At 37.5% G+C, this 21,283-nt stretch overlaps 1 protein-coding gene across 2 annotated transcripts; it reads right to left on the minus strand.

Moving 5' to 3' along the window:
- Positions 1-119: 119 nt before the first annotated feature.
- Positions 120-19,885, minus strand: NEK3 (NIMA related kinase 3). Of its 2 annotated transcripts, none has more exons than XM_019752179.3 (16): positions 19,611-19,885; positions 17,343-17,513; positions 15,991-16,084; positions 15,807-15,904; positions 14,336-14,419; positions 13,701-13,768; positions 13,521-13,607; positions 11,339-11,393; positions 8,424-8,624; positions 7,358-7,430; positions 5,640-5,689; positions 3,009-3,111; positions 2,034-2,177; positions 1,647-1,781; positions 742-868; positions 120-282 (listed from the first exon to the last, which is right to left on the minus strand). In XM_019752179.3, exons 2-16 carry the CDS (start codon positions 17,457-17,459, stop codon positions 192-194), a joined length of 1,527 nt encoding a protein of 508 aa, XP_019607738.2. In that variant the 5' UTR covers positions 17,460-17,513; positions 19,611-19,885; the 3' UTR covers positions 120-191. The 2 variants fall into 2 exon arrangements, with proteins under 2 accessions (XP_019607738.2, XP_019607741.2); XM_019752182.3 differs by having other exon boundaries at positions 5,640-5,686; positions 19,611-19,882.
- Positions 19,886-21,283: the final 1,398 nt, after the last annotated feature.

The following is a 21,283-nucleotide window of genomic DNA, read 5'->3' on the forward strand; positions in this document are numbered from 1 at the left end:
AAAAAACTCACAAGAGTTGTAGATTTTTTTCAAACCTTGTAATACTAACCAGGAACAATTTTAAATATTCAGTTCCCCTCTTTATTCTGTTTCCAAGGGGAACAATACATTTCGTAATCTCATATTATCCAAACTTTAATTCCTCACTTTTAATATCTACTCATTGTGACTAAGGTACATTTCCTTGAGTATTAGCCTTGAGTATCAGACACTTCTGGCCAGCCAACTCGCTGCTTCAGTTCTGATATCCAATCAAGGTTGTCGTCTTCCTCCTCAAAGTCCCTGTGAAAAAAGTGTGGATATTAAGCCTCCATATTAGGGACATCGTAAGCAGAACACCATCATAACAATATTTACATTTTTGAAAAATGAGCTCCAAAAGGCACTGAACAGAGAAAAAAATTGTCAGCTCTTATAAAAGATCACTTCTCTCACTGTTTCTATAAATTTTTCAATATATTATATTAATATGTTAATATATATAATCAAATATACTAAAAAATAATAAGTCCAAGCTGAACATTATAAACATATGGCTCAGTCAGGAATTCTGTAATTACTATTATGTATTACCGTACCATGCCAGACAAAAAAAATCAAAATATTCATTTATGATGTAAAATAATATAACCAACTCCGATTAAACCTGAAATTATTAAAGTATAATTTAAATTACACACACACACACACACACACACACACACACCACAACTAAAGCTTTCTAGGTATATCACAACATACGTGTCCTCCTCATCCAGTCTAGGTTCGAGTCTCTCTGGGTCCAAAACGACAGAATCATAACCTCCATCAACACTGTCTGATGCTTCTGTTTCTTCACACAGGGGGCCTTTCAAGAGCCCTTCTGAACCTTCAGAGGAATATGAACAGAAATCATGCTCATTTAAACATTGTGCATTTTGGACTAAAATCCTCCAAAAGCTTGCTAGTTAATTGAGGATAATTCCATGTTCTATATATTTTTTTCAGTACCTCCCCACTTTACCTAGCATAATTTCTGGCATAAAACAAGCCCAGGAAGCATCAGTGTGTGTATTACATTTTAAAATACTACTTTCTTCAAAAGAATTCACAATACAATTAAAATCCTCAATTATAAGAACTTATATTAAAGCATTAAAAGTTATCATTGGATAGTCAGATTACAGTTTCTTACTGTGAGGAAGTCTGAACTGTAAAATCACCAGTGTATTTGCATAGGAAAAATGGGCTACTCTTAAAGAAAGCAGTCACATGATTATTAAAATAAGCAAACAAATGAGCAAATAGAAGTAATATAGCTCTATGGGAAATTTTAACTATAGCTTAAGACTAGCTAAGAAAGATTCAAGAAAACCTAAAAATACAACGCTATGAATTATTTTATAACTTTAAAATCAAAGGGTTTCTGGGAGGAGGGAATAGGGAGTTATTGTTTAATGGGTACAGAGTTTCAGTTTTAGACGATGGGAAGTTCTGGAGACGATGGTTCTGATGGCTGCACAACAATATGAATGTACTTAATTCCCCTGAACTATACACTTAAAAACATTCAAAATGGTAAATTTTGTGTTATGTATATTTTACCACAACTTGAAAAAAAAAAAAAATCCAAGGGTTTCCATGGTTACATAACAAACATGAATCACCTGGTCTATATACTGTGTATGTTTGAAATGCCAAGCTGAGATTAGCATTCTTAAGGATGTTCAACAAGGTTTCAGGAGTCTCTTTGAGCCACTGCTTACGGGTATTATTTCCACTGTACTTTATTACAGAGCCACCTAGTTGTGAAAAGATAAAAATTAGGGCCAAATAAAAAAGATTTTCAGCACATATCTTCCAGATCATATTTCAAGCAAATCAATCATATTTTACTCTCTATTAAAATCTACTTCACTCACCTGTCTGAGCAGCACTCTAATGTGTGACACCAAACATCCTTCACAGAGTGACATTAAAAAAAAAAATCTCCAGCCCATTAAACAACTATGTGAAAATGTTCTATAATAATAGTATTCAATCTGACTACTAACCTCTATCATCCTCTGCCGTCAAACTGGACGTGAGTATGGATGCATTTTCCAAAGCTGTAAGTGCTGCACTGGATGCATTTTTTTCCCACTGTCGCCTGAGAGGACTTGGTGAAGTGGCTTTCCTCGGATGGACTGATTTATTATCTGATTTTAAAATGTAAAAAAGGATTGCAGAACATATTCTTTCATTTATTCGTTTATATCCACACATGTATTTCTCTAACAACAATACAGAAGTATTTTCTTTTCTCTTTCAAATTCAGATCTAACAACAATGTTGTTCAACTCTAAGTAGCAAAGGAAATGAAAAAAAAATCCAGATGAAAAGGCAAAACAAATCATTAAGGTGAATTTTTAAAAATAATATGTACAGGGCGGCTGGATGGCTCAGTTGGTTAGAGCTCAGGCTCTCAACAACAAGGTTAACAGCAACGTTGCCAGTTCAATTCCCGCATGGGATGCTGGGCTGCGCCTCCCACAACTAAAGATTGAAAACAGTGACTGGACTTGGAGCTGAGCTGCGCCCTCCACAACTAGATTGAAAGACAATGGCTTGGAGCTGATTGGCCCTGGAGAAACACACTGTTCCCCAATATTCCCCAATAAAAAATTTTTTAAAAAAAGTAAAAATTAAGACTTTATACAATTAAAAAATAATAATATGTATATACTTACATATTACACTATGTACAAGAATGAAGCTCTGAGAGGACTTAGATACACACTGAATGCGATGCTTTCTATGGTTGAGAGCATAACAAATACTAGTTTTTCTAAAGACTCTTACTAATAAACACTATTCTCTCTTTTTGATGGATAAGATATTCCTGAAATAAATAAATTACTGGATAAGCAAACAAAAGTATGCCTGTCCACTTGTTTATGACACCTGTGACCTAGTCATGTGAACACTGATATTCCTTTTATATTCCCCAACCCCTCACTTATACAATGATTAGAATTTGAATAACTTACCTTTCTGTTCTCTGTTTACTCTCCTCAGTGCACTTTCAACTATATTTTTATTAATGTTTTCTAAATCAGTGTGGCTGTACTTTGTACCTTGTTCTTCCTCTTGCTTTAAAAGAGATTAAAAATACAGATTAAATAATGCGTGATTTGCTACAAAAAAGGTAAACAACTATGCAGTCAGATGTTTTAATTTTAAATAAAGGTTAATGAATTGAAAAACATTAATGATCACCGATCTTATACATAAGTGTATATTAATAGCCATATACATCATACATACCGTGTTCCCCCAAAAATAAGACTTAGCCAGACAATCAGCTCTAATACATCTTTTGGAGCAAAAATTAATATAAGACCTGGTCTTATTTTACTATAATATAGGACCAGGTCTTACAATATAATATAATATGTAACATAATATAATATAATATAAATATAATACCAGGTCTTATATTAATTTTTGCTCCAAAAGACGCATTAGAGCTGATTGTCTGGCTAGGTCTTATTTTCGGGGAAATACAGTATGTATATGTATATTAATAGTCATATACACTACTAGCTGTTAATATCAATCATTGCAAATATAAAGAGGTTATATAAAAATGACAGATATTTGAGAGGACTTCATAGAGGAAATAATAAAAAAATCTCAACATCTTTTGCTATATTGGGCTTTTCATGCTGGAAATATCAAAATGAAATATTGTACAAAGTTGCTATATATGATCAAAATGTTCCCACTCAATTCATTATTTTTCCAAATTATCAAAGCACTTGATTTCATGAACTATACAGTACATGCTATCATCTTTAAATCTCATATTTTGAGAAGGAATACATATCCAGTGCCTTGAGTCTCCAACACATAGGTTCTCAATGATTTGTTGAATAAATCAATAAATTAAACAGCAGGCTGTAGCTGGCACATTGTTTTCTTACGTTCTATACAGTGGTTCTCAAACTTCTCTCCCCATACACCCAGGCGGCATGATTTCAAAGGTTCCCCCACCCACCCACCCAATAGACAAAACCTTGGAGGAGTGGCTGTGATGAGCAGTTTTTAAAAGCTCAGGGGGCGGGGGTGGTGGGGGGAGAGTCTCATATTCCATGCCCGCTGAGAGTCACTCCCCTGCACACAGCAGCATCCAACACCACTCCCAGCCCATCACACCTGTGGGCCTGCCCGGGACTCGCTTCCTCCCTCAGGTCTCCTGTTACCTGACTTACTTTTTTGGTTCTTTGTCCATTCTGTGTACATACTGTATCCTTTTCATTTTGTGAAAACACACTGACTGATACCCACTCTAGGTGGTATTAAAATCAGTGGTGGCTGCCTGGGACGGGAGTGGAGATCGGCTACAAAAGGCCACGAGAAAACTTTTTTAGGGGCATGGGATTTCTGTATCTTGATTGTGGTGATGGTTATAAGACTATAAAATTACCAAAATTCATCAAACTGTATGCTGAAAATGAGTACATTTTTATGTAAATTATGCCTCAATAAAGCTGGAAAAAATAGTATAACCATGCAAAGAAAAAAAAGTAGAGAGGCAGGATATATTCCACTTGTAGCAACATAAAGGTAGGATGTTATTTATTTACAATCTAAGGGTCATTCAAAAAATTTAGAAGTTTAATTACTAGTACAGAATAATTTGTTGTTAGTACATCCTTTCAAGTTGAAAGATTGATTAAAATGCTGAAGAAAGACAAAAATCATCAGTAGGACACGATTCACCAAGAGGGCTATGACAACACTAGGAAGTGGAATGGCCGTTACTATGTATGACTTCACTGTAGCTTTCATGCAAAAGCACTCGGAGCTAAACAATACCAACAGGACTTTGAAGGACAGGCTGAAAAACTTGATTCCTGGGATAATGGGGAGGCACTAAAAGTTTTCGAACAGAAAAATGTCAATATCAAAACAGTGATCTAAATAAAAAGGAAGGAAATTCTGATACATATTGTAACATGGATGGATCTTGAAAATATTATTCTAAGTGCAAGAAGTCAGACACAAAAGGACAAATATTGTATGATTTCACTTACATGAAGTATCTGGAATAGGCCAATTATGTCATAAAGACACAAAGTAGAATAGAGGTTACCAGGGACCAGGGCGGGTGTGGGGGTGAGGGAGGAATGGGGACTTATTGTTGAATGGGTACAGTTTCTGTTTTGGATAATGAATAAGTATTGGAAACAGATAGTGGTAATGGTTACACAATTTTGTGAATGTAATTAATGCCACTGAATTATATACTTAAAAATGACTAAAATGGTAAATTTTATGTTACATATATTTTACCACACTAAAAAAAAAACACAAATCAAAAGCCGGGCTAACACAGGATTTTCATGACTAAAAGCTGAACAAAGTTGTCTCACAGTTATATTGTAACCACTTGCCATCAATAATTAAAAATAAAAAAACAAACAAAATAAATGGTGATCTAAAGTGGCTCACCTGGCAGTACAGGAATCTAGCTACCAATTACTTCACATGCTAAAAGATAAAAAACTATTAAACTACATGGACCAGGTCGCAGTCTTCCAAATATCCCATGACACCTAATAATACCAGGGACCCAGGAAATGGTTATTTCATAAATTTAAGTTTCAAGCACTTACCACTGTGCTTGCTTCTTTTTCCAAAGCAATCCTGATTCTGTTGGGGTCTGCTTAAAGAGAAAAGAGAAGGTAAAAAGAGAAAGCACATAAAGTCTCACATTATTAAGCTGCTAATGTGATTTGCATAAAGCTTGAGAGACAAATGAAGACAAATGAAGTTTTTAAAGTCAAAGAACCAAAGCATTAGCCTGAATAGTGATTATCAAGCTTTAACCACCTAGTAACACTAAGCTGCTAAGAGGCCATTTCTGCTGTTGTATTCCTAACATTCATCTGAAAGTTGACATCTCTATTTATTTATGCCAACCCACTTAGGCACTAGGAGGTAAGATACTCTGCATTCTCAGGTCACTAACACCTTCAGCGCAAGCTAGTCAGTGCTTTTGCTGACACCTGTGATACTAGCAGGTGGAATAGGCGACCCTCAGTCAGAGAGAACTACGGCAACAGATCCCTTTGGTAAGGACAGCTCCGGCCTGATTTTCTTCGACAGAGGCCTGCTATCTGTGTTCCTCATTCAGTCAACATTTTAAATACTTGCTATTGAGCATCTGTGATGACAGGCACAGAGGATACAACAGTGAGAAAATGAGACAGGGTCCCCTTCCTCACAGAGCTTTCATTGTTCTAGTCTCACTGTCTATAGACTAGTTGGAGATGCCACCAGACACGTGGCCCCAACATGGTGGCACCTCCTCGCTGGTTTACTCCTTTCTTTTTAGACACTGTAAAATTACACTTTTCCAAACTATCTTTAAACTTTTCTTACACTGCTTTTGTTGTTGTTGTTGCCCAGCATTTAAAAACGAATAATTTCAAACTACCCTGGGATGTGAACAAAAGCTATAAGGCAATACCTAAAGTAAAATCAACACTAAAACAAACTGCTGACACAAAGATTACTAGCTGCCTCTTAAATAATGGAGAAAAGAGTAAATTATAAGCCTGAAGGGTTTACATCATTCTTACAAAAATAACATTTAAAATTTAACTTTATGGAAACAGTAGTTTTCGAAGTGTTTCTTTTGTGGTATGCAACACTGAGATAATGGACACCAAACGGGGAGGTTTTGCAACATGTCCCTACAGTGGGTGACCTTCCATTCACCTTAACTCTTCTCTCTTATTCTGGTCATATCTACTATCTTTTTGAATCTCTTCATACGGAAAATCTGAGTCACTGATAACAAAAACAGCTTTGAAAAAAATTAAGAGATGACAACTTCCAGAGAGATAATAAATTACATTTGAAATTTGCTCAGGATTGACAATGTATGAAAATTTTGTGCAGCTATTATGTGAACAGTTCCAACTTTTGTTAGGATTCTGTTTTTAAACCTTTATTTACAAGATGGATCTTTGGAAACTTGGGGATAAATTTTCCTCTAAGGGTAACATTGGATTTTCATGGTTAGACTCCTAGGCTCGCTCACAGAAGCCTTCTGCCTTACCCATAACAAACTAGAGTAAATATGATACTATAATAAAACAGAGAACAATCGCTACATCACTAAAATCTCCAAGCTTTTTGGATCCCTGGCAAACTAAATGTGTAAGATTCAGTACAGAATTACATCTTAAGTAACAAGGAGGAAATTTTGATTTGAGGAGTATCTCTGAAAAACCTCTCTATTAACTTGAAAATTACATTTTTATTTTTTGGTATACTACATTTAAAAAGAACACTTAACAAAAAACAAGCTTTCTAAAATTCCTACCCTTTTTTCTTGGTGTACTATGCTTAGATTTTTTAGTTTCTTCCAGTATCTGCTCGCCATAATCTGTGATGATCTGAAAATTTAAAGCAGAGAATTTAAAGATATGAACCACTTTTCTTTAGATGCTGCCATGTCATTTAATTATGAACATTCTTTCCCACAATAACATTGAAAGTTGAAAAATAAAAATGCCATTTAAAAATAAATATAGGGGCTGGCCCGGTGGCTCAGGCGGTTGGAGCTCCATGCTCCTAACTCCAAAGGCTGCCGGTTCGATTCCCACATAGGCCAGTGGGCTCTCAACCACAAGGTTGCCGGTTCAACTTCTTGAGTCCCGCAAAGGATGGTGGGCTCCACCCCCTGCAACTAAGATTGAACAAGGCACCTCAAGCTCAGCTGCCTCAAGCTCACGGCACCTCATGGCTCAGTTGGTTGGAGCTCAGGCTCTCAACCACAAGGTTACCAGTTCGGTTCCTCGAGTCCTGCAAGGGATGCTGGCAGCGCCCCCTGCAACTAAGATTGAACACAGCACCTTGAGCTGAGCTGCCACTGAGCTCTCAGATGGCTCAGTTGGTTGGAGCGCGTTCTCTCAACCACAAGGTTGCCGGTTCGACTCCTGCAAGGGATGGTGGGCCACACCCCCTGCAACTAGCAACGGCAATGGGACCTGGAGCTGAGCTGCACCCTCCACAACTAAGACTGAAAGGACAACAACTTGACTTGGAAAAAAAGTCCGGGAAGTACACACTGTTCCCCAATAAAGTCCTGTTCCCCTTTTCCAAATAAATAAATAAATAAATAAATAAATAAATAAATAAAATTTAGACACACAGACACTTATCTAGGAAAAGCCCTGAAAGGCTATGCAAAACTATACCTATGATGATACTGGGGGAATAACATTGTTGAAGGGGGAAGAGGAGGGAAGGGAAGTTCTACCTTTTTTTTTTTATACACTGCTGCATTGTTTGAGATTTTACAGGTAAAACATGTAACTGTGTTTAAAAGATAAACCATTTTACACACACTTGAAAACTGTTCACAGTCAATCCAACACATAGCATACCTCTGGGGTTAGGCATCTCTGGATAAGCCGAGCTAAAATGCCTCGAGAGAGAAGAGTGGTAGCTGAGGGGCGATGGGAGGGATTCCTTTTAAACATCTGCTTGATTAGATGCTGAAGCTCGTAGGAATAATGAGATGGCAGTGGACTCACAGATCCCTGACATATTTTGAGGATAAGACTTTTCCAACTATTTGCCTGAAACTGAAAAGTAAAATTAAACTATAAAGGCAGATAGATACAAGGGAGGAGAATAAAAATAAGAAAATACCAGAGGAACTGAATTCATATGAATTAATTCAAATAAATGTATCTATAAATGTATCTGCTGCTTGATCATTTTTCTTCTTAGAGGTATCCTTAAAATACTATTCGAAATCTTACAGTAAACATAAGATTTTGTTTGGGAGGAAGGTAAAAAACTATTAAAAAAGCTTCTTCCCCATCTAGAGTAAGTCTTAACATCAGTACTTTATTACTTTTAATCAATGTTTTTGCAGATACACATTTTATACATATTTTTAAAATCAAAGTAATACATACATATGATGTTTTTAGAAGTCAAATGACACTAAAGACTTACAATAAATATTGGTTTATTTCACTCCTCCCTAGAAATCCCCAGGACTACTTCCTGGCAATATGCACTTTAGACTTTTCCAGTTTTAAACATCTATGGCAAAATCCTTTTCACCTTTCAAGTCATCAACATAGTTATTAAAATTTGACAATAGAGTGGGATATAACATGACATACCAGAGTAACATTTTAAGAGTTTTCATTAAAATTAATAGAATTAATATTAGGTGTCAGCCTCGACAATAAGATCATGTTGGCATTCTGCATTGGAAGTGCATTACCCTATTAATAAAATATACAAGTGAAGATATAAAAAAAGGAATAATCAACATATGACAAAGGAAAAATTCAAGTAACGAAAAATTGAATCTGCATTCCTTCAGGCTTTTTAACAATTTTACTGAGTTTTTCTGCATTTCCTAAAGGTTTGAGAACTACTTTGCCTAAAAGCAGATGACAGAACAGACTGTGTGCCAAACATTCCGGGCACTATGCTCATTAATAGTTATGCTTGCTACGAAAAACAGAACATGTAGGGACGGCCGGATGGCTCACTTGGTTAGAGCGCGAGCTCTCAATAACAAGGTTGCCGGTTCAATTCCCACATGGGATGGTGGGCTGCGCCCCCTGCAACTAAGATTGAAATCAGTGACTGGATTTTGAGCTAAGCTGCGCCCTCCACAACTAGATTGAGGGACAACAACTTGGTGCTGATGGGCCCTGGAGAAACACACTGTTCCCCAATATTCCTCAATAAAAAATTAAAGAAAAAAGAACATGTATATAAAAGTTTCTGAAAAAGATAAAATCAGGGAAATAAAGAATATAATCATAAATACAACATTGGAGTTTAAAAAATAATTTTATTTATATACAATAGCGGTCCTCCAGTTGGGCCATACATTAGAATCACCTGTTTTAAAAACACTAATGCCCAGGAAACCCTCAGAGATTTTAATTCAATTAGCCTGGTGTGGCCTAGGCATCAGTATTTTTTAAAGTTTCCCACATTGTTCTAATTTTGCAGCCAGCATTATAAACCACTCCTTAGCAGTGCATGACTTCAGTCTGAGCTACTTTCATCTAGTGGCGGTGAAGGATTTTTCTGATATTACTCTCATGAGCCCTATGTGCTCTCCAGCACATCTGTAAAAACGCTTGCTAGCACCAAGTTTCAATCCATACCCAAAGGACAGAATTGATTTCTAGGCAAAGCTAAGACCTAACAGGGATCAGAGCTATGACTGCTCACTCTATGTAATAAACACCTGCTGAGGAAGCAGAGCAAGTTATCTCTTTTTTGTTAAATTATTTTTAAAAATATCTTGAAAACTATATTACAGGGCAAAGTCTATTTTCTCATAATAATTCAGTTAGACACGAAACTCACATAATAAATGAAATCTAACTGTAAAAGATAAGTATAAAAATGGTGCTGCCACTCTGGAAAACAGGTTTGCAGTTCCTCATAAAGCTAACCATGCAATTACCATATGACCCAGCAATTCCACTCCTAGATATATACTCAAAAAAACAACAACTGAAAACAGGAATTCTGACAGATACTTGTACACTCATGTTCATAGCAGCATCATTCACAATAGCCAAAAGGTGGACACAACCCAACTGTCCATCAGGAGATAAATGAATGGATAAACAAAACATGGCATAAAATACAATGGAATATTATTCAGTCATAAAAAGGAAGGAAATTCTGACACATATGCTACAACATGGATGAACCTTGAAAACTGTATGCTATGTGAAATAAGCCAGACACAAAATAAAAACTACTGTACAATCCCACTTATATGAAATATCTAGAGTATAGAAATTCACAGAGATAGGAAGTGGACTAGAGGTTACCAAGGCTGAGGAGAGAGGGCTATGGGAAGTTATTGTTTAACGGGTACAGAGTTTCGTTTAGGGTGATGAAAAAGTTTTGTAAATAGTAGTGATTGTTGCACAATAATGTGAAGTAATTAATGCCACTGAATTGTACACTTAAAATGGTTAAAATGATAAATGTTAGGTTATATGTATTTTGTCAAAATAAAAAAAATTAGTAGCAAAAAAAAAAAGGAAGGGAGGGAGGGAGGGAGGAGGGAGAGAGAGAAGCTAAATATAGAACTACAAAAAAACGAAATAATGGAAATTTTCTATTAGTATCTGCTACAAAAATGGGTCAAAGCAAAGATGATAGTGATGGAAAGATATGGAAACTTTTATAATGAAGAATTCATCATAGGGAAGCAAACTAGCTACTGGACTTGGGCACATTACTTAGGACTTAGCCAGCTACAAAAGGCTGCCTTTTCCGTTTTGCCCGCCATACTTACTGGATGCTTCAGGGTACAGAGTTCATACAGAATGCAACCCAAGGACCAGATGTCACTGGAAGCAATGCAGGTTATGAGTTATCAGATGAAAACATATGTACTTTCCAATATAAAAAAAAATGAAAATTACCTTTAATAAAACTATATATTATAAGTAATTTCTGGCTATTAAAATAAAACATCTGGTAATTTTGGTCTAATACTTACTTACTAACAGTAATGTTCACAATAAACTCTCTGCTCCCCAACCTCTACCCCTCCAAATCAGGGTGGTTCACATATCACTTCTGTAGTATTTGGTACAAGAGGGAATCTTTGTGGACTCCGATTATCACAGTACGAAGGACTAAAATTCCTCTAGTGCAGCTTCCACCCAAACCATCAGTGAACAAACCAGGCTTTTGATCACACCCCCTGATGGCCAGCCATCTACCTTGGGCACAGTCTGTGCCCTTGTTGGAAGGCTATAAGGGACAGTGTTCTTCCATATCATTAAGTCAAGCGTGTCTTCTGGAGACCCTCTCCACCCTCTGTTAGTTCTACATTCCAAGACAAAGAGAACAAGACTACTCATTCTTCCACAAAAGAGCTCTTTAGACATCAGAAGAGTTCTATTGTTTGCCCTATATGCTCACCCTTCTTCATGTTAAGAATCTCCATCAGTCTCACCTCCTAGTTGTCATTCTCCAGACTTTTTCTAGATGATACTACAATTTTAACTAATGGCTTTTATCAACTCTTTCCCCCCAATTTTAATTTTTTAAAGTTTGAAACCTACAGAAAAGTTATAAATGCCTATATGCTCCTTCCTCCTTCCTAGTTTTCCTCATTAACATCTGCCACATTTGAGTGCTATTTCCCTCCTTTATCTATATCTGAGTTGCAGACATCAAACACTCCGCCCATAAACACATCAGCATGTATCTACTAAGAGTAAGGACACTCTCCCTCATAAACACAATGCCATTGTCACATCCAAGATATTTAACCTGAATTCAATATTATCTCATATTTTTTTCAAAACTGAAATTTTCCCAATTGCCTCAGTAAGTCCCTTTATAGCTGTTTTGTCCCCAACTCAGCCAATTTTACTCTTAAGGAACCTATTTAGTATGAATTATCGTACCCTTTTCTGAAAGCAACTTGACAGAAGATAACAAGAGCCTTTAGGTGTTCCTACTTCTCAGATTTCATGACAAGAATGTGATACAAAACAATGACACAGTTATGCATAAAAGGTGTATTAATCACAGCACTGTTTATGACATTGAGAATTGGAGACACCAGAGGAATGTTAAGTAAATTTTGGAAGAGCCATGTAGTAAAATATTATGTAACCATTAACAATATTTACAAAGAGTTTAAATATTTAAGATTTGTATGAGTTTAATTACTTAAATAATTACTTAAGTGATTAAATTCTTACAGAAATCTTAAACATCATACACAAATGAATATGATATAATATAAAATTAAAACAGCAAGATACCAAATTGTATATAGAGTACATAAACGAGGTTTGGGTGGGGGAGAAATGAATTGATGAAGAAAACACCAAAATGTAATTAATAGTTGTGAAAAAGTGGGTGATTGACATTTCCTTTCTTGTACCATCCCATATTTCCAATTCCTCCCTGACCACAGACTCATTCAACCGGCACATACCGTATTACTTATAATCAGAAAAAATGGTAAGTTTTAAATCATGAGGTCTTCATACTATCTTATTGTAATCAATTAACCTATCAATCGAGTGCTTATGATCTAGTCCTGTAAATGTTAACTCAATGACAGAATCCAGTGGTTCCTAAATTTTGCTGCACATTGGAATCACTTGGTGACCGTAGAAAATTACAGATGCCTGCTTCCCACCCCAGACATTCTGACTGAACTGGTATGGTTGCAACCTGCACTTTGGGATTTTCAGAAGGGGGAATAGCAAAGTCTGAGAACCAATGATATAATTCACACCAGAAATGACTGGCCTTTCTTTCACCATTTACATTTAGCTCCTCTCAACTCTGATTAAAACAGTTGGAAAAATATGACTTTCATCTAGAAGCCTCGGAGGTCAGATTCGACACTGCTTTCACCTATAGTTTTTTAAAAACCAAACTTCATTTGTAGGCTACAATGCCTGCCACCAAACAGTCACCCTTGCACCAATAAGTACATTACTTACCTTTTGTTGTTATAAGGTGTGTTTTCCCAAATTTCCGGGGGCACATAATAAGGTGTTCCCACGTAAGTACAAGCAAAGGCCATGGGACTAAAACCATAGAGAGGCAAAGAGTGAGTACAGAGCATTCCTGAATAAGGGATTATTTGATGACTGTCACTTCTACAGGATAGACATACATACTTGGAGAGAAGACGGGCAGATCCAAAATCTCCCAGTTTCACTTTCCCATTTTGCGTGAGGAAGATATTCTGCATTAAAAAGAAGAGCTCAGGTTATGTCTTCCATCACTCAAACATAAGGCAGAGGTCTCCAGAGAAGCTGTCTTTCCAAGCCTGCTGATGATGGAGAGATGAAGGGTAGAAACGCTAATAGCTGAGTCCTCAAGTGGAACACAAAAAGACAAAGAGCCTCTTGACAGCTATACATCCTCCTGCTTAGGAATTCAGAATGACAGCTTAGAAATCTAACAAGCAAGCTTAAGATTGTATCAGCAGACCCTGACTGACCGACTGGGAACCTATATCAGGGTAACTCCATGTGGCAGGCCCAGGTCTCAGCCATTTTCCATCTGAGAACAAATAGTCTTAGTAAGCAGTCGCTACTGTAAGAAAGCTTGGAACGTATTAACATATACTACTGAAGAGATTTAATGATTTTTTTATCACGTAGTACCTTACTTGGCTAGTATGAATATTAGGTTGACAAATTTTCTGAACTAAATAAAAATGTCCCAAAAGGAAATAGAATAACACAGAAAAAAAGACTAAATGAAATAGTTTTGGGGGTTTCATGGACCAAAAATGTATTCCACTTACCTTGGATTTGATATCTCTGTGTAACACATGTTTCTTGTGAATGTGATTTACTCCAAGGCACATTTGTGTAAACCAATTAAGTATCTGTAAGAAAAAAGCATGCAAATCTGCAAGAATGCAAAAAATTGGTTCATATTAACCCAAAATTCCAAAGAATGGTCTCTAGGCCTTAGGTGACTTTGGTTTTACATAATGTAAACACAGAACTCCTAAAAATGATATTTCAACTAAGATTCAGTGTTGTCTAGAGAAAGTCAGAAAAGCTATAAATTACGTTTCATCATCTTATGTATGTATGATCCAAGTAGCAATTAAAAAAAACTCCCATTGTATTTTTCTTGTATTCAACCAAATTAAAGTATTTTTTTGTTTTTTTTAAGTTAAAGTTTATTGGGGTGACAATTGTTAGTAAAGTTACATAGATTGCAGGTATACAATTCTATAATACATCATCTATAAATCCCATTGTGTGTTCACCACCCAGAGTCAGTTCTCCTTCCATCACCATATATTTGATCCCCTTTACCCTCATCTACCAATCTCCTCCCAAAGTATTTCTTAAACACATATATAAAAGTAGTTTACCACTTTGAAATAAATATGCTACAACTGTATAGTGCAATCATTACATAAGATTTTCATTTCCTTTTTCAGAATATTCTTATATTAACATTAAAATATTTCATTGTATTGTCAATAATCATTTGTGGTCAGTATTCTGCTTATAAATCCCCAGTCAATAGTACCCAGAATTTCCAGGAGCCTAGAACTAAATGCCAAACTGAGTTTTTTTTTTTCTTTTCTGGTATAGAGATTCATTCATTTGAAGTCAAGGTTTGACCTCCTTGGAACTATGGAGCCCATATTTTTAACAAAACAACTTGTAAATAAAAAAATATTTATACCAATACATTTTTATAACATACCTGAAAGCAAATTAAACCTCGTAAAAGCTGTTTATTTAAATATTTTCCTTAGTCAATTCATTCAAACATTAGTACGCAATTTTCAATTAAAAAGGCAGTAAGTACTAAACTTAAGGAAATATGCTAAACTTTAGAAGGAAACAAATTGAGAATAGGTACTCCCCAGAAACAGAAATGTGGGCTTCATTTTTCTGATGATCTAGAAATACAAAATAAATCCATCTGCCCTCTAAACTTTAAATACAACAAAAATCAAACTTTTAAATATGTAGTACAAAATATGATGAGCAATACAATTTTTAAATTCTTCTAAAATGGATGTTTTATGCCTTGATATTTTATAAATATATCTATTTTACTTCCTTAAATCATCTCAGGCAGCCACATCCTGACAACACTAAACAGAAGAACGGACACACAAATGAAACCATTCTAACTAGAGTGTCAGGTAATCACAGACCTAATGCTTTTGTTTTAACTTATACAGATTTTTATGAGAAAAGTTGCTTGTAAATCAAAGGAAACTATGTAAATCAGTCTCTTACCATATCTTCAGGAAACAACTTGCCTTTCTGATGTTTAATCTTTTGCATCAGGTCCCCTCCATCACAATATTCCATCACAATATACAGATGTCCTTCAGCTAAAACAAATGTAAGACTCTTTAGGAAAGCGTAGTGGCCATAATCAAATTCAGAAATACATGCATCTGGGGGACTTCATATTTACCTTCAAATGATTCTCTGAAGGCAACAATATTGGGGTGTTTCATTTTGGCTAACAAAACAGCCTCCTTCCTAGAATTCTGTGTATCAGAGAAAGACTAGAGGAAGATTTTAAATAAGTGTAAACGTAATATTCATTTTAAAGTAGACAGCTTCACAATCATATAGTTTATACGATACTTCAATGCCAGATACAGTTTTACAGCACGGCACTTTGACCCAGCTTAAGTTTCTCAAACTCTAAGAGAACACCTATGGTGATTTTTCAACTATGGCTATATTTTGCATGCTTAAGCTGACCTCTTATATTCTGACAAGTATAAACGTAAACTAGTGTTAACATCAGCCTAAGCATAACCTGATTTGGAGAGCCAGTAGGCCATTCACAGTAGTCTATCCTTAAAGAAAACTAGAGATTTCATGTTTTTACTGTCTGCATCTCTTTATCAGTCCACCGGCCCAGACAAAAATGAATATACCGGTGTATTACTGCAGCAAAGATGGACAAAGACCATACGCAAAGTAGTTTCCAAAGTTGTTTATCCTTTAATTTACTCTATGAGGATAAAATCCTGACTGCTTTATCTTACAAAGAAACCGAACAACGGTTCTCAAACCAGCAACCTCAGCACCAACAGGGAACTGGGTAAAACCGCAAATGTACAGGCTTGTCCAGCTGCCTCAAGCAGAAACTAGGTGTGAGGCTCAGCAAAACATTTTAACAAGCCCTCCAGGTGATTCTGATGCTCAGTCAAGTTTGGGAATCACTAAACGAGGTCAAGAATGAAGGGGGGCCCCGGCAGGGAATAGCACTCTGGGAATTTTATTAAAATGCATTTTTTTAAAAATTGATCAAAACAGTATTAGGCAGCCTCCATGGCATGGATTCTTTCATAGGACAACTAAGATACACAGAGATAGTGATAAATGAGCACCTTCCTCATCATACAGGGAAACAAAACCTACAAACTGATCCACAGAATAAGTGTCCTGATACCAAAGGCTAGCATGTTAGCTCTTTGCTCTTCATTGTATTTTTATGTTCCTTTTTCATTAATATTACACCTGAGTTGTTTTTGGCAGACGCCCTACACTCTTAGGTATACAAAATTGGAAATTATTACAAATTATTCTGAGATAAACAGCAATCGTCACCTTTGACTATTTTTTCTCCCTTTTTGTTAATTACAATAACCTAAGAACCAAATACAATATATTAAAACCTTGTAAAGCTAATGGATAAACCCATTACATCTTTGGCACCGAGGAGCAATTTCATGTCAAATCTCAAGAGCTTATTCTCCTATACAAATCGCACGTGCACTTTCAACATGAGCTAATTTATTCAGCAGTGACCTTGGGAAGCCTTATTTCCTTCATGGCAAACATCTGATGACTGCTGTCCTGCTGAACCAAAAGGGCTCTGCCAAAGGAGCCCTCCCCGATCACTCTCAGGACTGTGTAGCCATCCATGCTGGGCACCGAGACAGCCCGGCTCCACTCTCGCAGTCACCACGAACTCCCAAACTGTAGTCAAAAACAGAAACGTGTGAGTTACATTCATTTTCAAAAGGCTGAATTAATGCAAAGTAGCTCTAATCACCATGACAGAACAACAGCAACTTATTCCTTTATTATTCAACAGGTAGACACTGAGCACCTGCGCCAGATTTTATACTCCTGCACACATCTCTCATCATCCCTGCCATCATGGACGCCGCCATATAGGCGGGACCACAGATCTCAACACATGTAGAGTAGTGAGTCTTACAGAAGGAGCTGGCACACAGCAGAAATCTCCAGGGGAGTGAGGAAAATGATATTTAAGCTGAAGCCTGAAGGATGAACTGAAGCTGGCTAGTAGGCAAAAGGGGTTTTTCCTCTGATGGAGGCAGAGGGAATTGCATATTTAAGGGCAAAAGAGATTGTGTTCAATTTGAGGCATTGAAAGAGAACTTAGATTAATAAAGCAGACAGGGCCTGTCTAAGCCAAGTTCAGGTTGCTGAATTTTATCCTTGGAGTAACTAATGGGCTGTCGCAGAAGGGTTTCAACCAAGACAGCAATACAGTTATATTTGCCTATTAGAACACTCACTCACTCTGGCTACAAAGTGAATGGACTGGACAGGGGATGGGGCAGTAGAGACTCCAACAACAGAAAAGGCAGGAAAATGATGATGGAATGGAATAGGGTGGTGGCAATAGGGATAAAGAAAATGGGAAGGAAATATGTAGAAAGAATTGGCAAGATTTTTGGTGATCGATTTATGGGGGACAAGTAGGGAGAAGGGGACACAGTGGACTCCCAGGTTTCTGGTGTAAACTGGGTTAATGATGGTCTCATTCTCTCAGAGAGAGGAAAGGCACAATGGTTGTGTGTGTGGTTTTTGTTTGATTTTTCTGACAATGGGAATGTGGCAGGGGTGGGGAAAGGCATGTTGAGTTGGAGGTGCTTGTGACTAAGAGACATTAAAGAGTCTCTTAATTTCAGTCTCCCCTTCTATGCTTCCCAGATAAAGCAGCCAGTTGCACTGCTTAATATGTAAGACAGAATGAATATAAAGTTCCTAATACTTTGGTACATAGGAGCCCCAAATAAATGGCAGCTATTATTATTAAAAGCTTAGAAAGTTGATGCTTTCTTTTTTTCATTACAGGAAAAAACACTGGAGTGAATTTACTTGATTTTCAGAAAGCTTATTTGTAGTGTTTTATTTTATATTTTTTAAATCATACCACAAGGAATTATGAGGCACTAAGAGCAATGTAGATAAAAAAGCACAAACCAAAACCTATGGTATAGAGAACTGTAAAACTTCGTTTGTATTCCTGTTTATCATAGAATTAGCAGGAAACCCTAATAATTTCTTCATATAACCAAATCAGATGCATTGTCTTCAAGACAACTTCTCAAGAACAGTTAGGTCTTTCAGTTTATTTAGGGACCTGAAAAAAAAAAAGTTCTTTGCCACTATTCTACGTGACCCCTGGTGTTACACGATTTAACACGGAGGCAAGTTTCCCCACACTCCTATTCGTGTTTACTGCAGGGTGTCTATTCTACTACGTGACAGGCAGTAACTGATAAACACAGCAACCACTGACACTTCTTGGCTGAAAACCACAATTGGTCCTCTCTGCCCACATTTGCCCTTTTATTCAACATTACACCCATAAGATCATTAAGAGACTTGCACATACTCTGAATGTGACAAAAGTGTCCCTTCGCATGCCTATGCCAAACAAAAACTAATAAAGCGATTTGCAAATACCCAGAAGTGGGATCGCCGGTGAGATACAGGTGAGGTTGAGAAGGTGCGCGCGGAGTGACCGCACCACGGAGGAGACCAGTCACCCCGCTCACCCGCGACCAAATCCTTGCTCCCGGGGACCCCGCTCCCCAGACAGGACCCCACCTGTGCCGCCCCCCTTCCCCCCTCCCCCGGGTCTGCAGGCTGCGCGCGCGCCGGGCGGCCAGGCCCCGGGCTGTGCTGGGGCCCCGGCCCTCCAGCATCCGGGGCGCGTCTCCCACTCGCCCCCATCCCGCGTGGACGCCGCCCGCTCCCCAGGCCCCACACCGCGATCCTCCCGCAAGAGGCGGCCTGCCAGACTACACGGCTCACCCACTTCTCCGCGACCAGAGTCGGCTTCTCCGCCCCCAGGACTGGCGCGCTTCCGCCGGGTGGGGCGGGCCTCTTGGTCGTCTCTCAGGTTGCGGGCCAAGGAAGCGTCCCTGGTCTGGCGGGAGGCCCCGTTCTCGGAGTAGGCGGGCCCATGAAGGGCGCGTTCTAAAACTGTTGTTCCACCTGGCTCTAGAAAAATTCCAGTAGTATTTAGGGAAAGTAACTTTTGTCTCCATTTAAGCGAACAGCCAACATAGATAAATTTCCCCGGGCACAGCACTCAGTTTACTGGCTGTGACCTTGGGCAAGTGTGGAGGGCAGAACAATGGCCCTCCAGAAGGGGCTACCAGCCAAGAAATGCAGGTGGCCTCAAGAAGCTGGAAAAAGGCCAATAAACGAATTGCCCCCTTGGGCTTCCAGAATAAACAGAACCCTGCTGATACGTTGATTTTAGTAGAGTGAGATCTATTCCAGACTTCAGACTTCCAGAAGATAATAAATTTATGTTATTTTAAGCCGCTAAATTTGTGTTAATTTGTTACAACTGCAATCGGAAACTAATACAGCAAGTAATTAAACCTCTCTATGTAAAAGTATAATTGGATTATTGTGAGAATTTAAATATATTAAATATATTAGAATATGATTGTTAGAAGTATATGTTAGAATATATATTAGAATGTAGACATGTTAGAATAATGTCTGGTTATACTTGTAAGTGCTAAATGTATGCACTATAACATGTAATAGTTAATACCGTATATGATTGTTCTGAAGTGTAGTGATAAGAGTAGGCGTATAATGTTTGAATGGTCAACACTGGCAACACTTGTACTGCTTGCTTTCATGGTATGCAATAAAACAGACTTGTTTCAATGAAAAGAACGAAAACAAAACCACTACACATGCGTATACCCAGAATGCAGCTACAGCTTAGGTTTCCATGAACTACCACTCCTGCAGACTAAGCAACAGGCACAGACCTCAACCACAGCATGGGGGAGAAGGTGATAAAAGAACCCAACTCTTTTCTTTCCCACTGAATGTCAACAGTCATGAGAAAGACTCCTTCCCTTGTTTCATCAGTGTGTTAGTAACATCTTTTTTGGAGTGACACAATTCAACCAATAATAAGCAAGCACAGACTGGTGAGGATTGGGATGTGGGGACATTGAGAACAGATCTGGCCCATTTTCTATAGCTATTGCCAAGCATGGATCCCAGCCAAGGGAGGTTCTGAACTGGGTAGTGATTGGAAATAATAAAATGTTATTATAGATGACATACACAGGTTACTAGGTGTTAGGCACTGTTTTAAATGAGTTTATACATGTATAGTACTTAGAATAGGACTAGATAAGTGTTAGCTATTAACTCATATAATCTTCAAAATAACCCTAAAGGTAGATAGTTATTATCTCTGAGGTGTAGACAGGTTATTTGCCGCAGGTCCCACAACTAATAAGTGGTAGAACTAGAATTAGAACTTAGGCAGTATGACTCCAGAGTCTGCCTCAACCATTACACTACAATAATGTTAGAGAGATGGTGCAATAGTAAACAGTATCAAAAGTTACAAAGTCTAAAGAGGGCCCATTGGATTTAACAGGTAGTCTTGATGAGAGTAGTTTCAATGTGATGAAGGAGAAAATCAGATTGCAATAGTTGAGATG

The sequence above is a fragment of the Rhinolophus sinicus genome, chromosome 16, assembly GCF_057876585.1.
Source record: "Rhinolophus sinicus isolate RSI-liver-muscle chromosome 16, RSI-T2T, whole genome shotgun sequence".
Lineage (NCBI taxonomy): Eukaryota > Metazoa > Chordata > Mammalia > Chiroptera > Rhinolophidae > Rhinolophus > Rhinolophus sinicus.